Here is an 18549-nt window from a genome sequence, read left to right as displayed (position 1 = left end):
TGGATTCATTTGGTAAAAAAGTTCAAAAACACTCCTCTCTTCTTTTTTTCTTTTTTCTTTTTTTTTTTTTGTTTTTTTTTTTTTATTTAAAAAAAAAAGCACAAACTGCATCTTGGGAAAAGCTTAAAAATCATGCTTTCTCTATATTGAAAAATAAAATTTCTCAATACAAACCCAAACAAAACAGACTTTAATACGAGAAGCTTTAAGATAATTTTGGCATCCAGAGATCAATTCGATACAGATGTAGTCCCCATAAATCAATTTAATAATTTTTCCCAAAAAAAAAAAAAAAAATTATAATCCACAAAAGTTTCTAGATCTCTTTGACTACATAATTCAAAATGGTGTCACACTTGTATGAAATATAAAAAAAATGACGGAGATCATAAATAGGAGTCGATGGATAATAATCCTCTGTGTTTCATTTAAAATCCTAGTATTAATTCTATGATTATAATTTAAAATTGGTGCATCCAACAGTATACATGATGTTACATTCCTTCAATATTTTAAAAGAGATGTGAGCAAACATTGATGTCATGTACACTATTTGATACATCCCGACCACAAAATAAAATTTATCAAATAATCAAATTCCAAAGTCAACTTGGTCTACTGTTAATAAAACCTGTGGATGGTCTTCCCAACCCAAATGGATAGGGAAGAGAGGGGGATTTCGTTCTAGGATATAAAAGTAGGGTTATATTCTCAAATTTGTGAATTGCGAATTATTTTCCATTTTCTACTAGCTATTATTAATACACTGTAGACAGAAGAAAAAATTTTCAAGCCGAGTGAAAAAGAATGTACAATATTCATTGCACTATCAAATTGGTAAAAATAAACAAGAAAATAACACCACTTCTTGTTTATATGTACATAGCAAAGGACATCTCTTTTTTTCTTTTTCTTTTTTATATTCTCTTGGGATATAGGAAAAATCCACTGAAAAAGAATATTTGGTGGAGACTAAAGCGCATGTGGAAGGGTCAGATTTTTATCTCCAAGGAGGTATTCCTCAGGGCCATTGCTGTAAAAACAGAAAATGTTGAAGATTCAATATATACCAAACCAAACCAAACCAAACCAAAAAGACCAAACAAGTCAGGCATTTGATTGATGGTTACCTAAGATGGCTCAGAGCAGACATGCGGTAAAGACAGGTGAACACCAGGACATGCAACCCAATGGTGTAGAAAAAGGCAAAAGTTCGAGCATACCTGCAAAATAATAGATATATTGTCATATTTATAGACTCCAGAAGAATAATACACTGGAACCAATAGATGAGGAAGAAAGATGAAAACAATTTCATAGTGGAAAGAAAATACTGGAGCAAAGAACTCATGGTGGCAGATAAAACATGAAGAAATTAGGCTCCGTTTGTTTCAACGTAAAATGTTTTTTCGTTGGAAAATATTTCAATGAAATTCTATTGAAAATATTTTTCGGCATTTGATTCATAGAGAAAGAAAATTAGTAACGGAAAATGGATGACGACTTCCGACAACCTCCGGTGATGGTTCGGCAATTTAAGAATGAGAAGTTTAATTATTTACGATTTTACAAAATGAAAACTATTTTAAGGAAATTAAAGAAGCTTTTCTGGTTAAATTGAAAATGATTTCAGTTTGAATATTATTTTTTATCAGACCAAACATAGAAATATATGGAAAATACTTTTCAAAAATCATTTGACGCCGAAACAAACAGAGCCTAAGATCAAATAACTAATAAAACTGGTTTCAGTCTCTAAAAAATTATTACACGTAAGACTACTCATTTTGTCAAAAGGAAGAGGCCGAAAGACCATGATCTTGAACATGATAAAATTCATGTCAAAAAACATCTAGTGACTGAGAAAATAAAAACAAAACTTTCAACAAGGAGAGAATACACATTCAAGAAACTTAGAATTCAGACAACAGAATCATACTTGTTGCCAAGAAGAAAACGGCCACTGCTAAGTGTGATTCTATCCCTGAAACCCAACTCCTTGTATCTTTGATCCCTTTCCTGATTAAAGTAAACAAATTATATTAGTAAATTATTTATAACAATTATAGCATTAAAACAAAATATACTACCTACAGAAGGACAACAAATGGATATGATGCACAAAGGAAAGCAGGGGACGCATATTTAGCAATTGTAGATGAATGCTCTCAGTACAAAGTAACCCAATACTGTTGCCAATGTCCAGCAAACAAGAGCAGGTGATATCTTCGGCGGCTATTAACCAAGTGCGTCATTCTTTCGGTCTCGTTGGCAAGTATTACACATTTGGCAGATTTGCAGTTTGGATAATGCTCACTTCTAAACTTTTTTCATGAACTTAAAGAAGCAGCTTCAGAAAATATTACCCTATATTTTCTGGTCAAACAAATTTCCAAAGGCCAATCTAAAGTAACCTCCAAAGTAGGAGATTAAAAAAAACAGAGGTTTGCATAAGTTTTTGGCTCTGTTCTGACTGAAATTTGGGATTCGTAGATGGAACCAACCAGGAATAAATAGGATAAACCCACAATCATTTAGAGTCATTCAAAAAAGTATGAACTTCAGTTTCATTCATTGGATAATTTAATAGAAAAAATTAACATCTTTCAAGAAAGACCTGCAGAATTCAGAACAATAGATTATAAATAACATGCAACACAAAGCCCCTAAATGCAACAAAAAAGGAAAAAGAAAAAGAAAGAAGGCATATAAGAACAAACAGAAGCTTCGTGTCTCTTCAATATAATTATTAAAACTTAAAAATGGAAGAAAAGCAAGAACTTGGTAGGCCTGAAATGTGATATGCTGAACTAAATAATCCACACATGAATGCTATGAAAATTAAGAAAAATCCATCAAAGGAGCTCAACAATAACAACCTTTTTTGAGAATGCTGCAAAAGGATTTATATCATCCTCATATATCTTCTTGTACTTAGATTCAACATCTGAGGCAAAACCACTTTCAAGATCATCTGGTTGCTGAAAATGACAATTCGATAAAAAACATGAGGCTTGAGAAACTAAGAGATCGTTAATCAGGAAAAGATAAAAAGAAGATAGAATTGCAATGAAGCACCCTCTTTGATCCTCTAGAGACCACTTTCTCATGATTGTAATCCTGGACATAACGAATCTTTCCATAAAGTTTGACATTATCAGCTTTTGTCTTTTCCAGTTCCACTGTAAGTACCCCGATCCTCTCCTTCAACTGTCTTATTTCCTAGCACAATTGGAGAAGCAAAATTCGACGTGTGAACCCTTAATCTAATGATCTAACTGTAACAATATCAAATAAAGATAGGAAACCAAAAGTGAATATTTTCAAAAAACAGAATACCTCTTCTGTCTCTCTCAAGCGTGCTCTAAATCGATCTCGCTGATTACAAATCACCTTAAGCATTGAACTCTGATCTTGATCTGAGAAAACATGTTTTTGATCTGTATTCTGACCCAAAAAGGACTAACATGAATAAGACAAATCCATGGGGAAGAAAAGAGCAGCATCTTGAAGCCATTATCTAGCCGGGAGTACTGGACTAGATTGAACCATTGCAATAGAAAGGTACAAGCAGTGTTCTTTGTTTTTGGTTTTTCTTGCTCTTTTAAATTTTATATTGCAACTTTTTAGGACTTGTACAATCCTATGCACATGTTCTGGAGCAAACTTCCGAATTGCCAAGTAAAAACAAAAGACTGACAGGTACCTCAGATAGCTCAGAACCCCCGGCCTCCGAAAGATCCCAGTCATCAAATAGATTGCCTTTTCTATCTTTGGAACCATAGCCCTGCATTAGAAAGGAAAAGAATCAGAATGCATAAGAAGGTGATATACAGAAACGTCAGACAATTAAACCTCAAAAGGTTTTTTTAAGTAATAAGAGAAATTCTAACAAATAACTGAGAAAAAGAAAATAAGTTACAACATAAGCATAAAGAGTACAACTTCATAGGTATCCAGGGACATGTAAAGCCATGCATTGATTACACATATGCCTATACATGTTTTCCTAAGTCAACAACTACATGTTTTTAATTATTTACGCATTCATGTAATCTAATTAATAAAATTATGACTCTAAACACCACTCCTAAGAATCTTAACCAAACTAAATGCTACATAAATTGCTATTTCGACGATCAATATGCAGCACACCGGATATCACTTAAGAGGCAAATCCAGCAGCAAATAGCCAATTCAGAGACTTTCTGAAGTAATAGATCCAAACCTTCAATATGTCATCTTCCAACTTCTGTATCAGTTTTTGCTGTTCATTAACCTTTGCTGTCAGTTCTGCTATCTTGCATTCAGCTGTTTCCAGCAAAGACGTTTTCTCATTAAGTTTGACCTGAAAATGGTAGAAGGGTGTAAAACTTGTACCTGGAACATTAATAACACTCTCCCTTTCCATTTTTCTCTTAACTCAAAATAGCAAAGTAACAAACTAACAAGGGAGAATCCATACCTTCAATTGTGTGAGTTCGTGTTCCATTTTTCGGTTCTTGTCAAGAAGAAGAGACTCCATTTTGCTCATCTCTTCCCCACTAGTAGCTACTTCCCAATCTTCAGCCTCAATTGAATTATACCCCACCGCCTGTACATTTAACAGAGAAATGTTAAACAGATAAGCATCAAAGTATTGTCAGACTTCCAAGAGGCATGGGAATGAGATAAATAAAATGCGGCAAGCACCTTAGGAAGACGCAAAATAGATGACAATATAGAACAACCATGACTAAGACATGGGGACAGAAAAAGAATATAAATAATAATCTCTGTGTGTCTGAGGACTTCACCCTTGTTGCTGTTACAAGTTCTGTTTTGAACTTGTAACAGCAACAAGGTTGAAGTCCTCTGGTTTATACATATCATATAAAAATCTCCAACAAACACTCTGTTGATGACCATACTAAAATACTGGGACATCCAGTGATGCAAATGACCAAATCGTTATATTGTCCCACAGGATCTGGTCATTGAGATGGTTTTGAAATCAGTCAAAGTAATGGCAAACCATGGTTGTAGGATCAGTAAAGCATCTTATTGGACAAACCCTTCTTCTAGGCCCCGTTGAAGATGGTATAGACAACTTTAAAACAGAAACGTCAAAAGCCAACTGAATAGTAAATAATACTTTTCTTTGAATATTTAAGCTATTGGAACTTGGATTTAATCCATGCAGCGTCATCAATAAAAATTCATGAAAGTCAAACTTGCTTTTCCAAGATTTGCATAACATTTCATGAAAGCTGAAACCAATTGTGGGGAGCTACTATTTAGTAACAGAGAAGGGATCGAACTACCTGCAAAATTTTCACTTTCTTATGCAAATCATCAACCAACTTTTCTGTTGGCCTTGCCTGAAGCTCTTTCTTCATCTCTTCAAGAGCAACTTCCTGATTTAATGAAGTAAAAAAAAGCTAAGCTATTTTTACAACAGGAGCCAGGAACTCGACAGTATAAATAACAGAGATGCAGAAAGCATTAATGAAAAGCACGTGATATCAGATGAGGGAATTGTAATTGTATTACCAGTCTCAGGTCATAGGAAGAGAATTCCCAATTAAGGGAAAACCAGAACAATTACTTTATGGTTATTTCGAAACATAATTAAGTCTTAACATTGAACAATCAATAGAAAAACATAGTTGCATACCTTTTCATTGAGCAGTGTATTCAGTCTCTTGATCTCTTTTATGTGTTCTTCTCGCTCATTTGACAGGGTGGTTTCAATATTATGAAGTTCCAGGTTCAGTTCAGAGATTATTTTCTCCTTTGCACTCAAAGAATTCTCAAGCATGCTATTTGAATCTAAATCATCACTGCAACCACAGCAACCAATAGTACGCTTTAAAATATAGGCCCAAAAAAAACATAATTAGAAAGATGAGTATATTAAAAATGGAAGAAACAGTAGTTGGAGGAAGGATGACAACTAAGCAGACCCAACACAAATTCTTACAGTAGTCCATAGCGTTGGATAGAAAGCCAGGTAAAACCTAGAGCCAAAAATAAGGGCCACAAAATTTCACAGGGCTGCTATGCCCTGTGAAGATGAAAACTTATTTCAATTGTATAAAGGGCAGTTCTTTAGAAACCAGATTATCAGTTGTGAAAATACAATACATCTGTAGCCCAACAGAGGAGCAAGGTAGGGAGAGGGGTTCAACTGCAGTCTTATTACTTAATGAACCGGAAAAAAAAAAAAAAAACCCAGTATAATAAGTTCAAAAAAGTTCTCCCAGTTTTCCTTTAGTGGACAGGCAGGTATTTTACATCTTTTACTCATTATATTTTCATAGCAAACGCCAACCATGGAGTTATTGGAATGAACCCAAAGCATAGGAAGTATAGGCAATGGTACCGAAATACCTAACCTCATCTTATTTCGAGTGTCTTCATTTGCAGTGTGTAATTGAGAGCGTAGCAGACCCTATAATGAAAAATGATTGAGATTCAAAAGTAAGGCATTTGCAACAGGAAACAAAAGAAAAAAAAAAAAAAAAAAAAGAGTTGAATATGAAAATATATCAGCAGCATGACCATTATAAAAAATAAAATGTAACCGACCATAGTGTTCAAGACAGACTTGAATTCAAACACACTCCTGGATTAGTAGACGTACTTGGAAGAAGCATTGAATATACCATAATGTAGCTATAAAGGACTCACGCATGCTTATATAAGTTCAGAATCGATACTAATCCAAAAAACAAAAAGTTTGAAATTGATTGTGAAAAAATAAATAGCATTCAATGGTCAACTACTAACCACAAACTTGTCATATGGAATGCCTATCGACCATAATGATATGCCGCTTCCTAAAATTTTCCATGGTAAGGATCTTTCCTAGGGCCGCCGACTAAGCAAAAAAAGCCGCCCTCAAAGGGAAAATAAAGCCTTCACTACAAACTAGGATACTATAGAATGATCTAACATTCAACAACCCTCTTTTGGAGGAGCCCCTCCGAAGTTATCTTCACCTTCATGTCTTCGTCTAACTTAATATAACAAATTAAAGCACGAGGCAAAGACATCTACCTCCCAATCATGAGCCACTCTAACAAAACTAACGGTCCATTGATTTGAGCCATCAGAAAGCTTCAATTGAGCTACTACGGGAAGTATCCTTCATGCAAGCAATACCATATAAAGCTAGAAAGGCTTCTTTTAGCGCCTTTTCCTTACACCATAGATCATGCCATAATCTAACCTTGGATCCATCTCCTACCTCAAATCTAATATGACTTAAGAACTTCCCCTTACCCTTCATAATATTCTTCCATAACCATACCCCATATGCCCCAAGAGGCTCATTAGAACATCACCCACCCTACAAGCTGCCAAATTTGGATTCCACAACTCTCCACCAAGCCTCTCTCATGCACATAGTGCCACAACCATTTTCATAAGAGACCACAATTGAATATTAGCAAGTTTCGAACCCCTAAACCTCCCTCAATGACCGGGGAACAAACCTTGGACCAGCGGTGAAATTCTAACTCTTTACCTAACCCATCCCAAAGAAAGTCTCGTTAAACCTTCTCAATACAGTTTGCAACACTGATAGAGAGAGAGAAAAGGGGCATGAAATGTAGGCAAATTGGAAAGCGTGCTCGGCTAACCCCACCACCTTTAGACAAATACATCATTTTCCAACTAGCCAACTGCCACTCTTATCTTTTCAATAACATCGTCCCAAATAGACTTGGCCTTAAAGCCTGCAACAGAAGACCAAGATACTTCAAAGGCAAAGAAGAAAACCCATAGCCCAGAATACCAGCCAACCCATTGCCCACAAGAACCAATTCCGACTTAGCAAAGTTGACCTTCAAGTGGCATTTTGATTATGTGGGATATGAGGATGGTGAAAAAGATCGACAAGTGTGTAGGAGCAGAGGGGAATCCATCGATCATTTTTTGCTCCATTGCGAAATTGCAAGAGAATTGTGGGTATTAGTTTTCTGTCCTTTAAGGGTAGAGTGAGTAATGCGAATTTGGATGGTGGAGTTATTGGCTAGTTATGAAAAGCCATATTGGTAGTCATCGTAACTTACAAGCTTGGAGGATGGTTCTCCATTGCATGATATAGTTCACGGACTCCCTATTCCTCTTGCAGTTGCATATGTAGCACCAATCAACCATAATGATATGTCGATTCCTAAGATTATCCATGCTAATGATCTTTCCTAGGACCACCAGCCAAGCAAAAAAAAAAAAAAAAACTCTATGATGCACCTCGGTTCACCAAATACTCTTTCCATGGAAAATGTATGTCATCATTACATGCAAGGACACTGTAAAAGCAGCTAACATTGAACATTCCTTTGTTTGAAGGGGTTCACCAAAGCTTGTCTTCTCCTTCCAATCTCACTCTATAAGAATACAACAAATTGAAGAAAGAAGCAAAGACATACACCTACCAATCATGAGCCACTCTAATAAAGCTAACATTTCATCAAAGCAACCATATATTCATATTGTTAAAAGGAGACTTTATGCATGCACCAGATTGGACCATCAGTGAATGAATATGATTAATAATGAAATCACAAGAGTTAAGAAAGAAACTCAAGGTGAAGTAGAAGATTCCAAGTATTTGTGTAGATAACCCAGTCCCTACCAATTGGTCAGAAAAGTTTTTGAGGAAAAGCTAAGAATCTAGGTTAATATTATACTCTAAAACTGCTTAGCCCGTCAGAGGTGAAAGCTCCCGGGTTACCTGGTAACTGGTTCTAGCGGGTAGGATCAGTTACCCGTAGGAGTTTGATTAACGGTGAGGATTGTTGTACAGTATGCGTTTGCGACGTGCAATTAATCTGAATAAAGTTCTCCTACGTTATCAAAATATATATATATATATATATATATATATATATATATAGTCATGTTCCTTGAGATTTGGTATAGACGGTTTGCAAAAACCCAAGGATCATCCACAACTTCCGGTAAAAGCATTTTTGAGCATTCCAACTTAAAAATATAAAAAAACGGAAACAACATTTCAGAAGATAAACTATACAACGGCCTCATATCCTTTAATTACATTTTAGATAAATAATGTATATGACTACAAGTAAAACCCCATTTCTTTTTCCATGTGATTCTCCACAACCTACCTACAGACATTTTTAATGACTCCTATTGTGTGGCTAACCTTGAGTTGACGTGATGCCTTGTGCAGGCACAATAAAATTTTAGCTGATTGACATGGAATCATCCATACCAGAAGAATATACACCTAGTTTTAGATGGTCCAATCAGGTGCTTATTTCCTTTTTTAGAATCATGGCAGATAGCTTGGAAATTTACAGCAATCTACAACTATGATCTCCCATCTCCTCTACTGGAAACACAGAATGAAAGATCTAGTAACTAAAAAGTATTCAAAGAATATAGATCATAAAAATGAGTTCATAGATATTGAGAGAGAAAAACACAACCAAAAATCAAGCGATAGATGATGGACAGCAAGCAGCTAAGTAAATGAGTTCGCAGATAAGTAATTTTTTTTGCCCCAAAGGTTAACACAATCGGCTGGGGACCATACTTATAAAGCAGGGATCACTACTTCAAACCTCCCATTTTCCCTCATTTTGGGGCCAAAAAATTAATTATATAAAAAAGGAACAAGATTTATTGTTATAGGGATTAAAGACAAGTTGGATCCTTTTAAAAATACGGGTGGGATTGGGAAAAAGCACCTTCTCTCTCTCAAGAGTTAGAAGCCGTGTTTGAGCCCGTTCAACTTCATCCATCAGAAGATTGACCTCTGATTGCTTTGCTGCCCTATCTTCGTCTGAAATTGTTATAACAACCGATAAGACACTTAAAGACATAACCTTTGCTGGGCAACTAGATGAGGCATAAACGTTGAAATCAGTGTCTTGCAACAACAATAACAGAAGATGCCATTGACTTAAGAAATGATATTATGACATAATTCAGAAGTTCAAAATCAGCATATTACCTGATTGTGCACGAAGTTCAAACATCTGGCTTTGTGCAAGTTCATGTAGTTTCTGCATATTCGAAACACTTTCTTTAGCTTGACGTAATTGATCCTGTAGCAATTGCTCCCTGCATGAAATAAAGGGATCCTAAATCAGGGCCATAACAAGGTGACAATACCATAGTTTCAATGGGACATTGATATACACAACCAAAATACTGTCCAGAAAAAATAATACGCATGTTTAATGGCCTCAGCTCCATATCCTAACTTGCAGTGCCACTAGAGAGGATACTACCTATCTTTTAAAACTTCCAGAGTCTTCTGGTTCTCTTCTGCCAAACTGCGTTGCTTCATCTCCACAATTTCTTTCACTTTTTCTTCCATCTGACCTCACATTAGAAAGCTTAGCATTAAAGGGAGAAACCACCATACACCAACAAGTAAACAATTTTACACTCTTAATGGAAATTATATAGGTCAGCCACATTTTTTGTCGTTTGACTTCACATGTAATGAATAAAACTTGAAGAAAGGAAAGAAATGGCACAAGAACCTTGGAAGCCTCCATCTCAAAGCATTGACATATAACACAATTTGTGACACACATAGGAAGCATGCAATTCACAATTAGTAGAGTACAAAATTTTAGACAAGAGCATGAATGTTAATCAGTTTATTTTTTCATTAAGAGAGGACACTCACACATCACTTTGTATCAAAGTTAGAACTTATAAATTTTTCAGATCCCACTTTCACAATTAAAACTTACTTGACAGCTGACAAAGAGTTTATAAAGCAATAAACTCTTTTGGATTGGGTTATTGCTTTTGTTCCTAATTTTGCCTCAGGGAATCTAGTAGATTTGATTTGTTTTTTATTTTGTGGTAGCCTCTAGGGTCTTGGCTCTCTTGTATACTCTTCGTGTATGAGGGCTTTGCCCTTTTTTCTATAAAATTACTATTATTCATAAAAATAAAGAGTTTATAAAGAAATAATGATATTCCCCACACCCAATGAAACTATATGTTTAAACATAACCAAACAAATGCAATGAAACATTTTCTTCTCGTACTGCCTTTTTTTAATCAGTAATTTAATCATATTTAGAAAGTATCAGTAATTCAATTATATTAGAAAGGGCAGAAGGGTGCAACCTATGCAATGAAACATTTTCTTCTCGTACTGTGGCTTCAAAATTGACCTCTCCAACTAGCCAACAGCTCCCCCACTCGTTGGGGCATAACCCACTCTATCCCAAAAAGACGGAAAACTGAAGCCCACAAGTCTCTAGCCACCTCGCATTGGAGTAAAAGGTGATCAATGAATTTCCCGTTCTTCTTCCACATACAAAACAAATTCATCACAATGACATTCCTCTTTCTCAGGTTATCCAAAGTCAATATCATTCCTAATGCAACCGCTCACACAAAGCACACCACTCTCATAGGAGTCTTATTTCTCCAAATGCTCTTTCAAGGAAAGAGAGAGCCAGCAAAGGGGCTAAGTGCCTAATAAAAAGAACTTATCTCGAACGTCTGCCTTTTGGAAGGGATCCAAATATCCACACCACCTTGGCTCAACCTGAGACACTACAAAAGATTAAAAAATAAAGTGACCAACTCCACCTCCCAGTCATGCACTAATCTGATATAGGAGACATTCCATTGTAACGAGTCGTTAAAAAACTGCACATGATCTGCCACCAAGCCCTCCTTATGGTGAGGAATAGAAAACAACATTGGGAAAGCTTCCTTCAAGGTCTAATCTCCATCCCACACATCATGCCAAAATCTGGAGAACTCCCCCTATTGCCTCCTAATGTTTTTCCACACCCCAACCTCATAGGACCCATTTATCACATTGGATCACCACCAGCCCCACAAGCTATCATATTTAACTTCTTGTGCTACCATTTTGTTTTCAACAAGATACATAGAAGAATATAAGAAAAAATAAAAAGATAAAAGAGAAGCCTTCCCACAAAAAGAATAAACTGCAAATTTTTTTTTACTCTTACGGTGCTTAAGGCTTCAGCATATCATTACCTTCGTGTATGCAAATTATATGAATGTCACCATTCTAAACTTCAAACAATTTTATTTCCGTCCATCTTTATGTAAAGTAGCAGGAGAATTAATAGTTAAACTATCAGGCTTATGTATTGTCAAACTACTTTTTTGATAAGTAATGTAATTTATTGAAAAGCGTAAAGCGCCCTTAAATACACTGGCAGGCAGTATACACAAGAGGCTCCAAATAAGCAAGAAACTCAAACGATACAACAAGACTACCCAAAAATCCACTCACCCGACAAGCCCTCTAACCCAAGACCCACAAAACAACAAAGCCCAAAACCCCTTGAGGCACTCAACTCTAGAAAGCGTGAGTCTTGCCTTTCCCCCGCCTAGAGGATGATCCCCTAGCATCGTGGTTGATGAAGCATTCTAAGTTCAGAGGCTTCCTTCTACCCTTTACCTTCTAAGGGGTATCCTCTAAGGTGACATCAATCCCCTCACACGAATCCCCCATCAAATCACAATCCAATCGGGTAGTAGGGGGGAAGTCACTCAAAGGGTAAGGAAAATCTCAGTCTTCCCCACCCCAGAAATCATTGTCTCCCTCTTCACTATCCACCAACTCTGAAGATGGACTGACCAAACCTGTCACCGCACCAGAAGATACATGTGGGGCACTGAACGCCAACACTACCTCAAAGATCAAGCCATCGTCCATTTTCAAAAATATGCTCTCTCTCATTCGCACTTCACAGGTTTAGAGGTCAGCAAAGACAGGTACCCTAAATAAAACGCTCGAAGCCCTTCAGCCATGACACCGACGAATCCTTCAGCCTAGGAGGCCCTCCCGGAGCCAACCTAGTATTCAAGACTACATTAGAGACCTTAACCGTAGGAGCGGATGGAGGAGGGGCCATATCTAAAGCTTCCTTGCTTAGACCCAAAGCAACCGACAGGGGTAGAGGGTTGAGAAAGCCACACCAAAGAAGACTCTTCGCCAGTTTAGGGATCCCTCCATAACTAGGCCAAGCCAAGAAGAAGCCGAAATATGAAATTTTGGCGTTATCTGGACAAACAACAGCGACACTAGAACTCGAAGATTCCCACCAAAATCACCAAGACCAAACCAACCATCAGAGTAGACTCCATCATATCCTCCGACGTCCCCGAGACCAGACCAACTGTCGATGAAACCTCCGACATATCCTTCGCTCCAGCGTTTCTAGAACTGGGTCGAACTTGGATTTGATATTGGGACTTGGCTTAAGAGGCCCTTTAGAAAACTAGAACAAAAGGCTTGGGCTTGTGCACTCGCCTAAAGGCTCAAGGTCCCACCTTGCACCCAACGAACTTACGACCCAACCCGAGCTTCACCAACTTATCCAAAATCGAATCCATCACCTGGTCCAAAACCCCTAGCACCTTCTCAAAGCCGCCCTTCCATGCCCAAAGGAGAGAAAACATATCCTCCTTTATGCTCTGCACAACCCTACCCCAATTTTCAGCATCACGTGATGAAACGTCTGTAGCACAACCAATCCCATCTCCATCAACTGCACCACCACACAAATTTAAACCAACTCCGTTCTTACCCAAGGGATAATCTAGAATCTTCGAAGAATCCTCCGCCGATGGCTCAAGAAACACCCCCAGCCCAGGACCAAGATTCTTCTCATCCAAAGGAGAGTCACCGGAAGAAGGAAAGCCCTCTCATGGCTCCAAAGAAAGCCAACACTTTGCTCAGCTCCCCAGAGAATATACTCCAACCCCGCCCTTCGTGACATTCCAACAACAAAATAAACCCTCTCCGGCACCCCACCGCTTGATTCGCCACCTCCAAAAAGCAACTGGCCCTATTGCTGCCCCTCTGAATGGTGATGACATGTGAAGCTTCTTAGGTGGTTTTGACAAACTCCTAGACTCCAGTGCTCCGCAACACCTCTTTGACCGTCACGATCAACTAGGAGACACACTGCGGGCCCAAGGAGACAACCCCATCAAAGCCTTTTCTCCTTTCCTCTACCCGGAGCTCTGACTTACCTTTTTTCCACCCAAAAGGAAAAAGATTTGGCCTCCACGAAGAAGTGGTTCTCCATACCCAACCTCATGCGGCCACCCCAAAGGAATATCGCACCATCGCCACAGTGGAGGAGCAACCAAACGCAAACCCCAAAAGCAAAACCACCTTCACGATCTAAACTAGAACGGCCCGAAAACGCTCCAACGCGACAAAAACTCGTACCCCGAAGCTGGTCAAGCTCCGATATGGCGGAATGTAGCAAAGTCCTAGCGTGATGCACCTTCACACACCACCGCTAGGGTAGAGAGAGAAAGAGGACCAAGAGAAAGAGCGTAGAGAGGACTTTACTAGAAGAGAAACTACAAAAATGTTATTGTCAAACTACTGAAATGATCATATCATGATTAACAATTTACTATGGGTATTCAGAAATATATCTCAATTATCTTTACATATATTCTGCAAAACATATTTGGTTGTTTTTGCACCAACAACAAAACTACTTAAGAGAATCAAATAGGCACTATCAAAGTGACTATGACAGAAACCTGTAAACAAGATAGTTGTAGCTAGGGGATGAAAGAAAAAGTTATAAAAAAACTTTGAAAATTGTAATTAGAGTAAAAATTACTCACCTGTTGCTCTAACTGGCGGTTACGCTCTTCAAGTCTTCGTATTGTTGCCTGTTGATTTTTTAAGTGGGTGGCTTCAGTCCGGAATTCCTCAAGCTCGACTTTCATTTTCCGGTTCTCAGATTCTAGTTCAGACAGTTTCAAATCTTGCTCCTGGATAGAGAGAAATGTGAGTTTACTAATAAACCACTTGCATACGCCTACACAATGTGGCATAATGCACACAGAGGAGCTTTTACCACAGACACAAAGAATAGAGTATGGCTTGAAAGGCAACACCCAGATTGGATGCCAAAAGCCTTATAGGCATCAAAAGAGAGGCCTAGATGTTGTGCTGGTTTTTACACTAAAGCCACATCTCCAGTTACCTACTAAAAAGCAAATAATACAAGAAAGAAAAGAGACAAGGAGAGAGAGAGAGAGAGAGAGAGAGCAATTGTTTGGTAATTTTTAGAAGTGTATGGATGAAGAGATAGTACATACTCAAGGATCCTGAAGAGATTTAAAAAATCCCAATGAAAAATCCCTTGATTTAAATGGATATATCGACCAAAAAGATTTATAGCACTTATGTAAATGTAGATGGTAGTTGTAACAAAAATTGTATAGGAATGATGGTAGGATGTTTGTGGTGGTAATTCACTAAGGCTACTTCATTCAAATTGTCAATATATTGACAGGTTTAGATATCAGACACATATGCATCTCATGAATGTATATTGGTCTCTCAACAGTAATAAGATGATTATAAGACTTGAGAATCAAAGTTGACCAAACTTGCTCTAATGAAACATTCTGGTACTTACAGCAACTGAAGCAAGAACCGGATAAGGATCTGGAGCCTCGTAAATTTTTTGATAGATATTAAGAAAAGCATTTTCTCCAAACTTTGCTCTCTTGGTAAGATTGTCAACTTCTTCTTGGTATCCCTTCAGTAAAGAGTTGAACAAGTTTAACTTTTCCTCTGGTGAAGCTTTCTTGAAATCTGTATGCAAAACATTTTCTAATTTTTCACAAAAACAATCTTATTGACAGAAAGAGAGGCGGAGAGGGAGAAAGAGAATGGAAAAGATAGACCCCACTAAGACCTCTCCAATATTTCCCTTTCAAGAAGAAAATTTTGGTGAGCCAAGATACAAAGTAAGTCTTCTTTTGTTCCACTAGATTCCTCTTCCTCCCCCGTTCCTTCAAATGAACCAAATACTAAATATTGGGGGTTGGGGGGATGTCATTTCCCCTCTATCTCCTCTTCCTTTCTTCCCTCCTACATAAAGTGTGAAACATTAGCCTAATTGTTTAAAGGCGTATAATTAATACCTCTAGTGTTTTCTGCAAGCTTCCGTCGATTTTTCTGGCTGTTCTCCTGATTTTCAGCTATCCTAAGCCCTTGTTCATCCAGCACAATTTTTTCCTTCTCTAAATCAAAATCTGTAGACAAGAAAACCAGAAGTGTGTGAATCATTCTAACAATATAGCACCTATTTGGTGATGGTGGACAAGAAAAATAGGCTGATTGATGCAAATCTGAAACAAAGTGGCTTTAGATCAGAAAAAAATCAGGAGGCAGAAAAGGAGGAAAAAAGTGATTAAAAAAATGCCATAGGCACTCAATAACAAATGGAGTATGAAACAGGGTAGTCTGCTGGACCACCTTGTATACTATCTGTTTTACGTTGCTTAGTGTACTCAAATTAACTGCACCTAACATCTTCATGATCATCCCATACTTGCTCCAATCAAATACCATTCCATGCTATTGCAATATCGCCAGAACTTAAAGTAAATAACAAAGGAAAGAAAATGAATATGTGTTCCATTCTATGAGTTAGACGACTAATACTCAATAACATTTTTTAGATAAGTACAACCAGAGGCAGTATACAAAAACTCAGCGGTAGTAACTTATGTATACAGGCTGCACGCTAAATTTTCTCCCCAAAATAATATTCAAGTTTACAATGAGTTCATGAATTCTTCAGTAAAGTCAATGGACTACTTCCATCTAACAACATCCAAAAGAATAAAGATCAGAAAAAAAGCAGTCTTGATTCTATCAATAGAAAGCTCCTTTTTCTTTTTTTTTTATAAGTTTATCAACAGAAAGCTCTTGTAATATCAATGGAGATGGAGAATATGTTAGTGCTGCATCCTAGCATAAATATTAGAAAATTACCATCTTCTATTCATGAAAAACCCCTAAATTGATTTTGATGTTTTCTCTTATATACTTCACAAGTTAAAAGGTTCTGCCCCTTTCCACTTCCCATCAACTATAATTTTATTTTTTTTTTTAGGAAAAAAAAAAAGAAAAAAAAGAAAAAGAAGAAAAAAATTGCACTTTTTGCTGCCCAGGTTGATTTGTTCAAGCTCAATTGCAAACTCCATGATTAGAATGTAAAGAACCCCAGAAATGTTGGCAATTTCATTTCCTAGAAGAGACAATTCGCTGGTAAAAATGGCATAAATAATTGAACAAATATCAATAACTTTTGAGATGTTATGCAAATCCATCAATATCATTTTTCAGTTAACCACTTTTACGCAATTTATAATTTTTTTTTTTTTTTGACATGTCCGCACAAGAGGGGGAAAGGGATTCGAACTAATGACCTCCGCTTCATTAGGCATGGTCCCAGCCGATTGAGCTACCTTCTGGGGACCGCAATTTATAATTTAGGTTGGTATCTTATCTGATGATTTGAAAAGTCACCACAACCAGCTACTTCGCTAAAACATGATATTCATTCTTTCCATCTAAACATTTTTTTTCAATCAGAAAAAAACTCTCATACTTCTATCATTAGATGCAATTTCTCAGAGGTACAAGCAATTTAAGAAAAAAAAAATCATATGTAACTTTTAATCTACAAAATGAAGATCCAAACCTAAGACTATCTTATTTCGTTCTATCAACAAGCTAAGCAATCTATTACTTATCAAAAAAAAAAAAAAAGCAAGCTAAGCAATCTATGAAAGCTCTACATAGCAAATTATCGACTTCCACGCTAACAAGTGAGATTGTTACCAGATATTAATCGTAACAACAATAGCTTCAACTAAAAGACTACACAAAATTTTATATATATATATACACACACACACACACAAACACACAAACACAAAAGAACTCGCTGATAGATGCAAATACTATAGCTAAAAGATCTTTCCACAAGTTATCTACCTAATATTGCATTGAGAATATTTTACAAGTAAAATGAAGACAAAAAAAAATGAATTAAACAATGTTGCATGCAGAAAAAATCAACACTAGGCGAAAGAGGTTCCGATGTGTAATTGAAAGTTCAGTTTAGCAAGATTAGAGGGAAAAACAAATCAAAAAATCAAAAACCCCCAAATTAGTACGCAATGCGAGAAGAAGAATTTAGAATTCGGGATACCTTTCCAGAAAGTGGCGACGACTGGGGTGGGAGAAGAGGACGAGTTCGATTTGTCCCTCTCTGATCCACCTTGCGGAGCCTCCATTTTCACGGATCCGAACGGTCGACAAAACGCAGAGTTTTGGTATTGCGATCAGTCTCTGCAACAACGACGATTTGTTCCAATTGCTGTGGCCGTAGAGAAAGAGAGAGAGAGCGAGAGATGGGCTCCGATGGATCTGAGAGCTTGCTTTCTTCTTAAGTTTTCTCTTTTTTTTTTCTTTTTTTTTTTCGGGTGATGGTTTTCAATTCAAAATTAATAATAGACAAAATGACCAATATCTCCCTCATAGCTGAACATGGATTCACATCTTCAAAATTAATAGAATATATATATACAGCGGTTTGATATTTTTATGAAGTTTAAAAAGTGATCAAAACATAAGAAAATATATATAAGTTGTTTGAATTGAAAAAAGAAAAAGAAAAAGAAAAAAAAAATGGGCAGCACCTTAATGTGAAAATAATAATTATGGTATCATTATCCAGC

At 36.9% G+C, this 18549-nt stretch overlaps 1 protein-coding gene across 1 annotated transcript; it reads right to left on the bottom strand.

Moving 5' to 3' along the window:
* Positions 1–897: 897 nt before the first annotated feature.
* On the bottom strand, positions 898–18282 carry LOC132185621 (protein CASP). Its single transcript, XM_059599381.1, has 19 exons — positions 18021–18282; positions 15940–16050; positions 15429–15607; positions 14626–14775; positions 10251–10339; positions 9971–10080; positions 9705–9799; positions 6378–6433; positions 5657–5822; positions 5304–5396; positions 4466–4594; positions 4229–4348; positions 3707–3787; positions 3340–3447; positions 3079–3222; positions 2880–2981; positions 1940–2019; positions 1131–1223; positions 898–1033 (listed from the first exon to the last, which is right to left on the bottom strand). The coding sequence occupies exons 1-19, from the start codon at positions 18103–18105 to the stop codon at positions 973–975; spliced, it is 2052 nt and encodes a 683-aa protein (XP_059455364.1). The 5' UTR covers positions 18106–18282; the 3' UTR covers positions 898–972.
* Positions 18283–18549: the final 267 nt, after the last annotated feature.

The sequence above is a fragment of the Corylus avellana genome, chromosome ca6, assembly GCF_901000735.1.
Source record: "Corylus avellana chromosome ca6, CavTom2PMs-1.0".
NCBI lineage: Eukaryota > Viridiplantae > Streptophyta > Magnoliopsida > Fagales > Betulaceae > Corylus > Corylus avellana.
The sequence above is the reverse complement of the archived record's forward strand: the minus strand, read 5'-3'. Positions and strand labels throughout refer to the sequence as shown.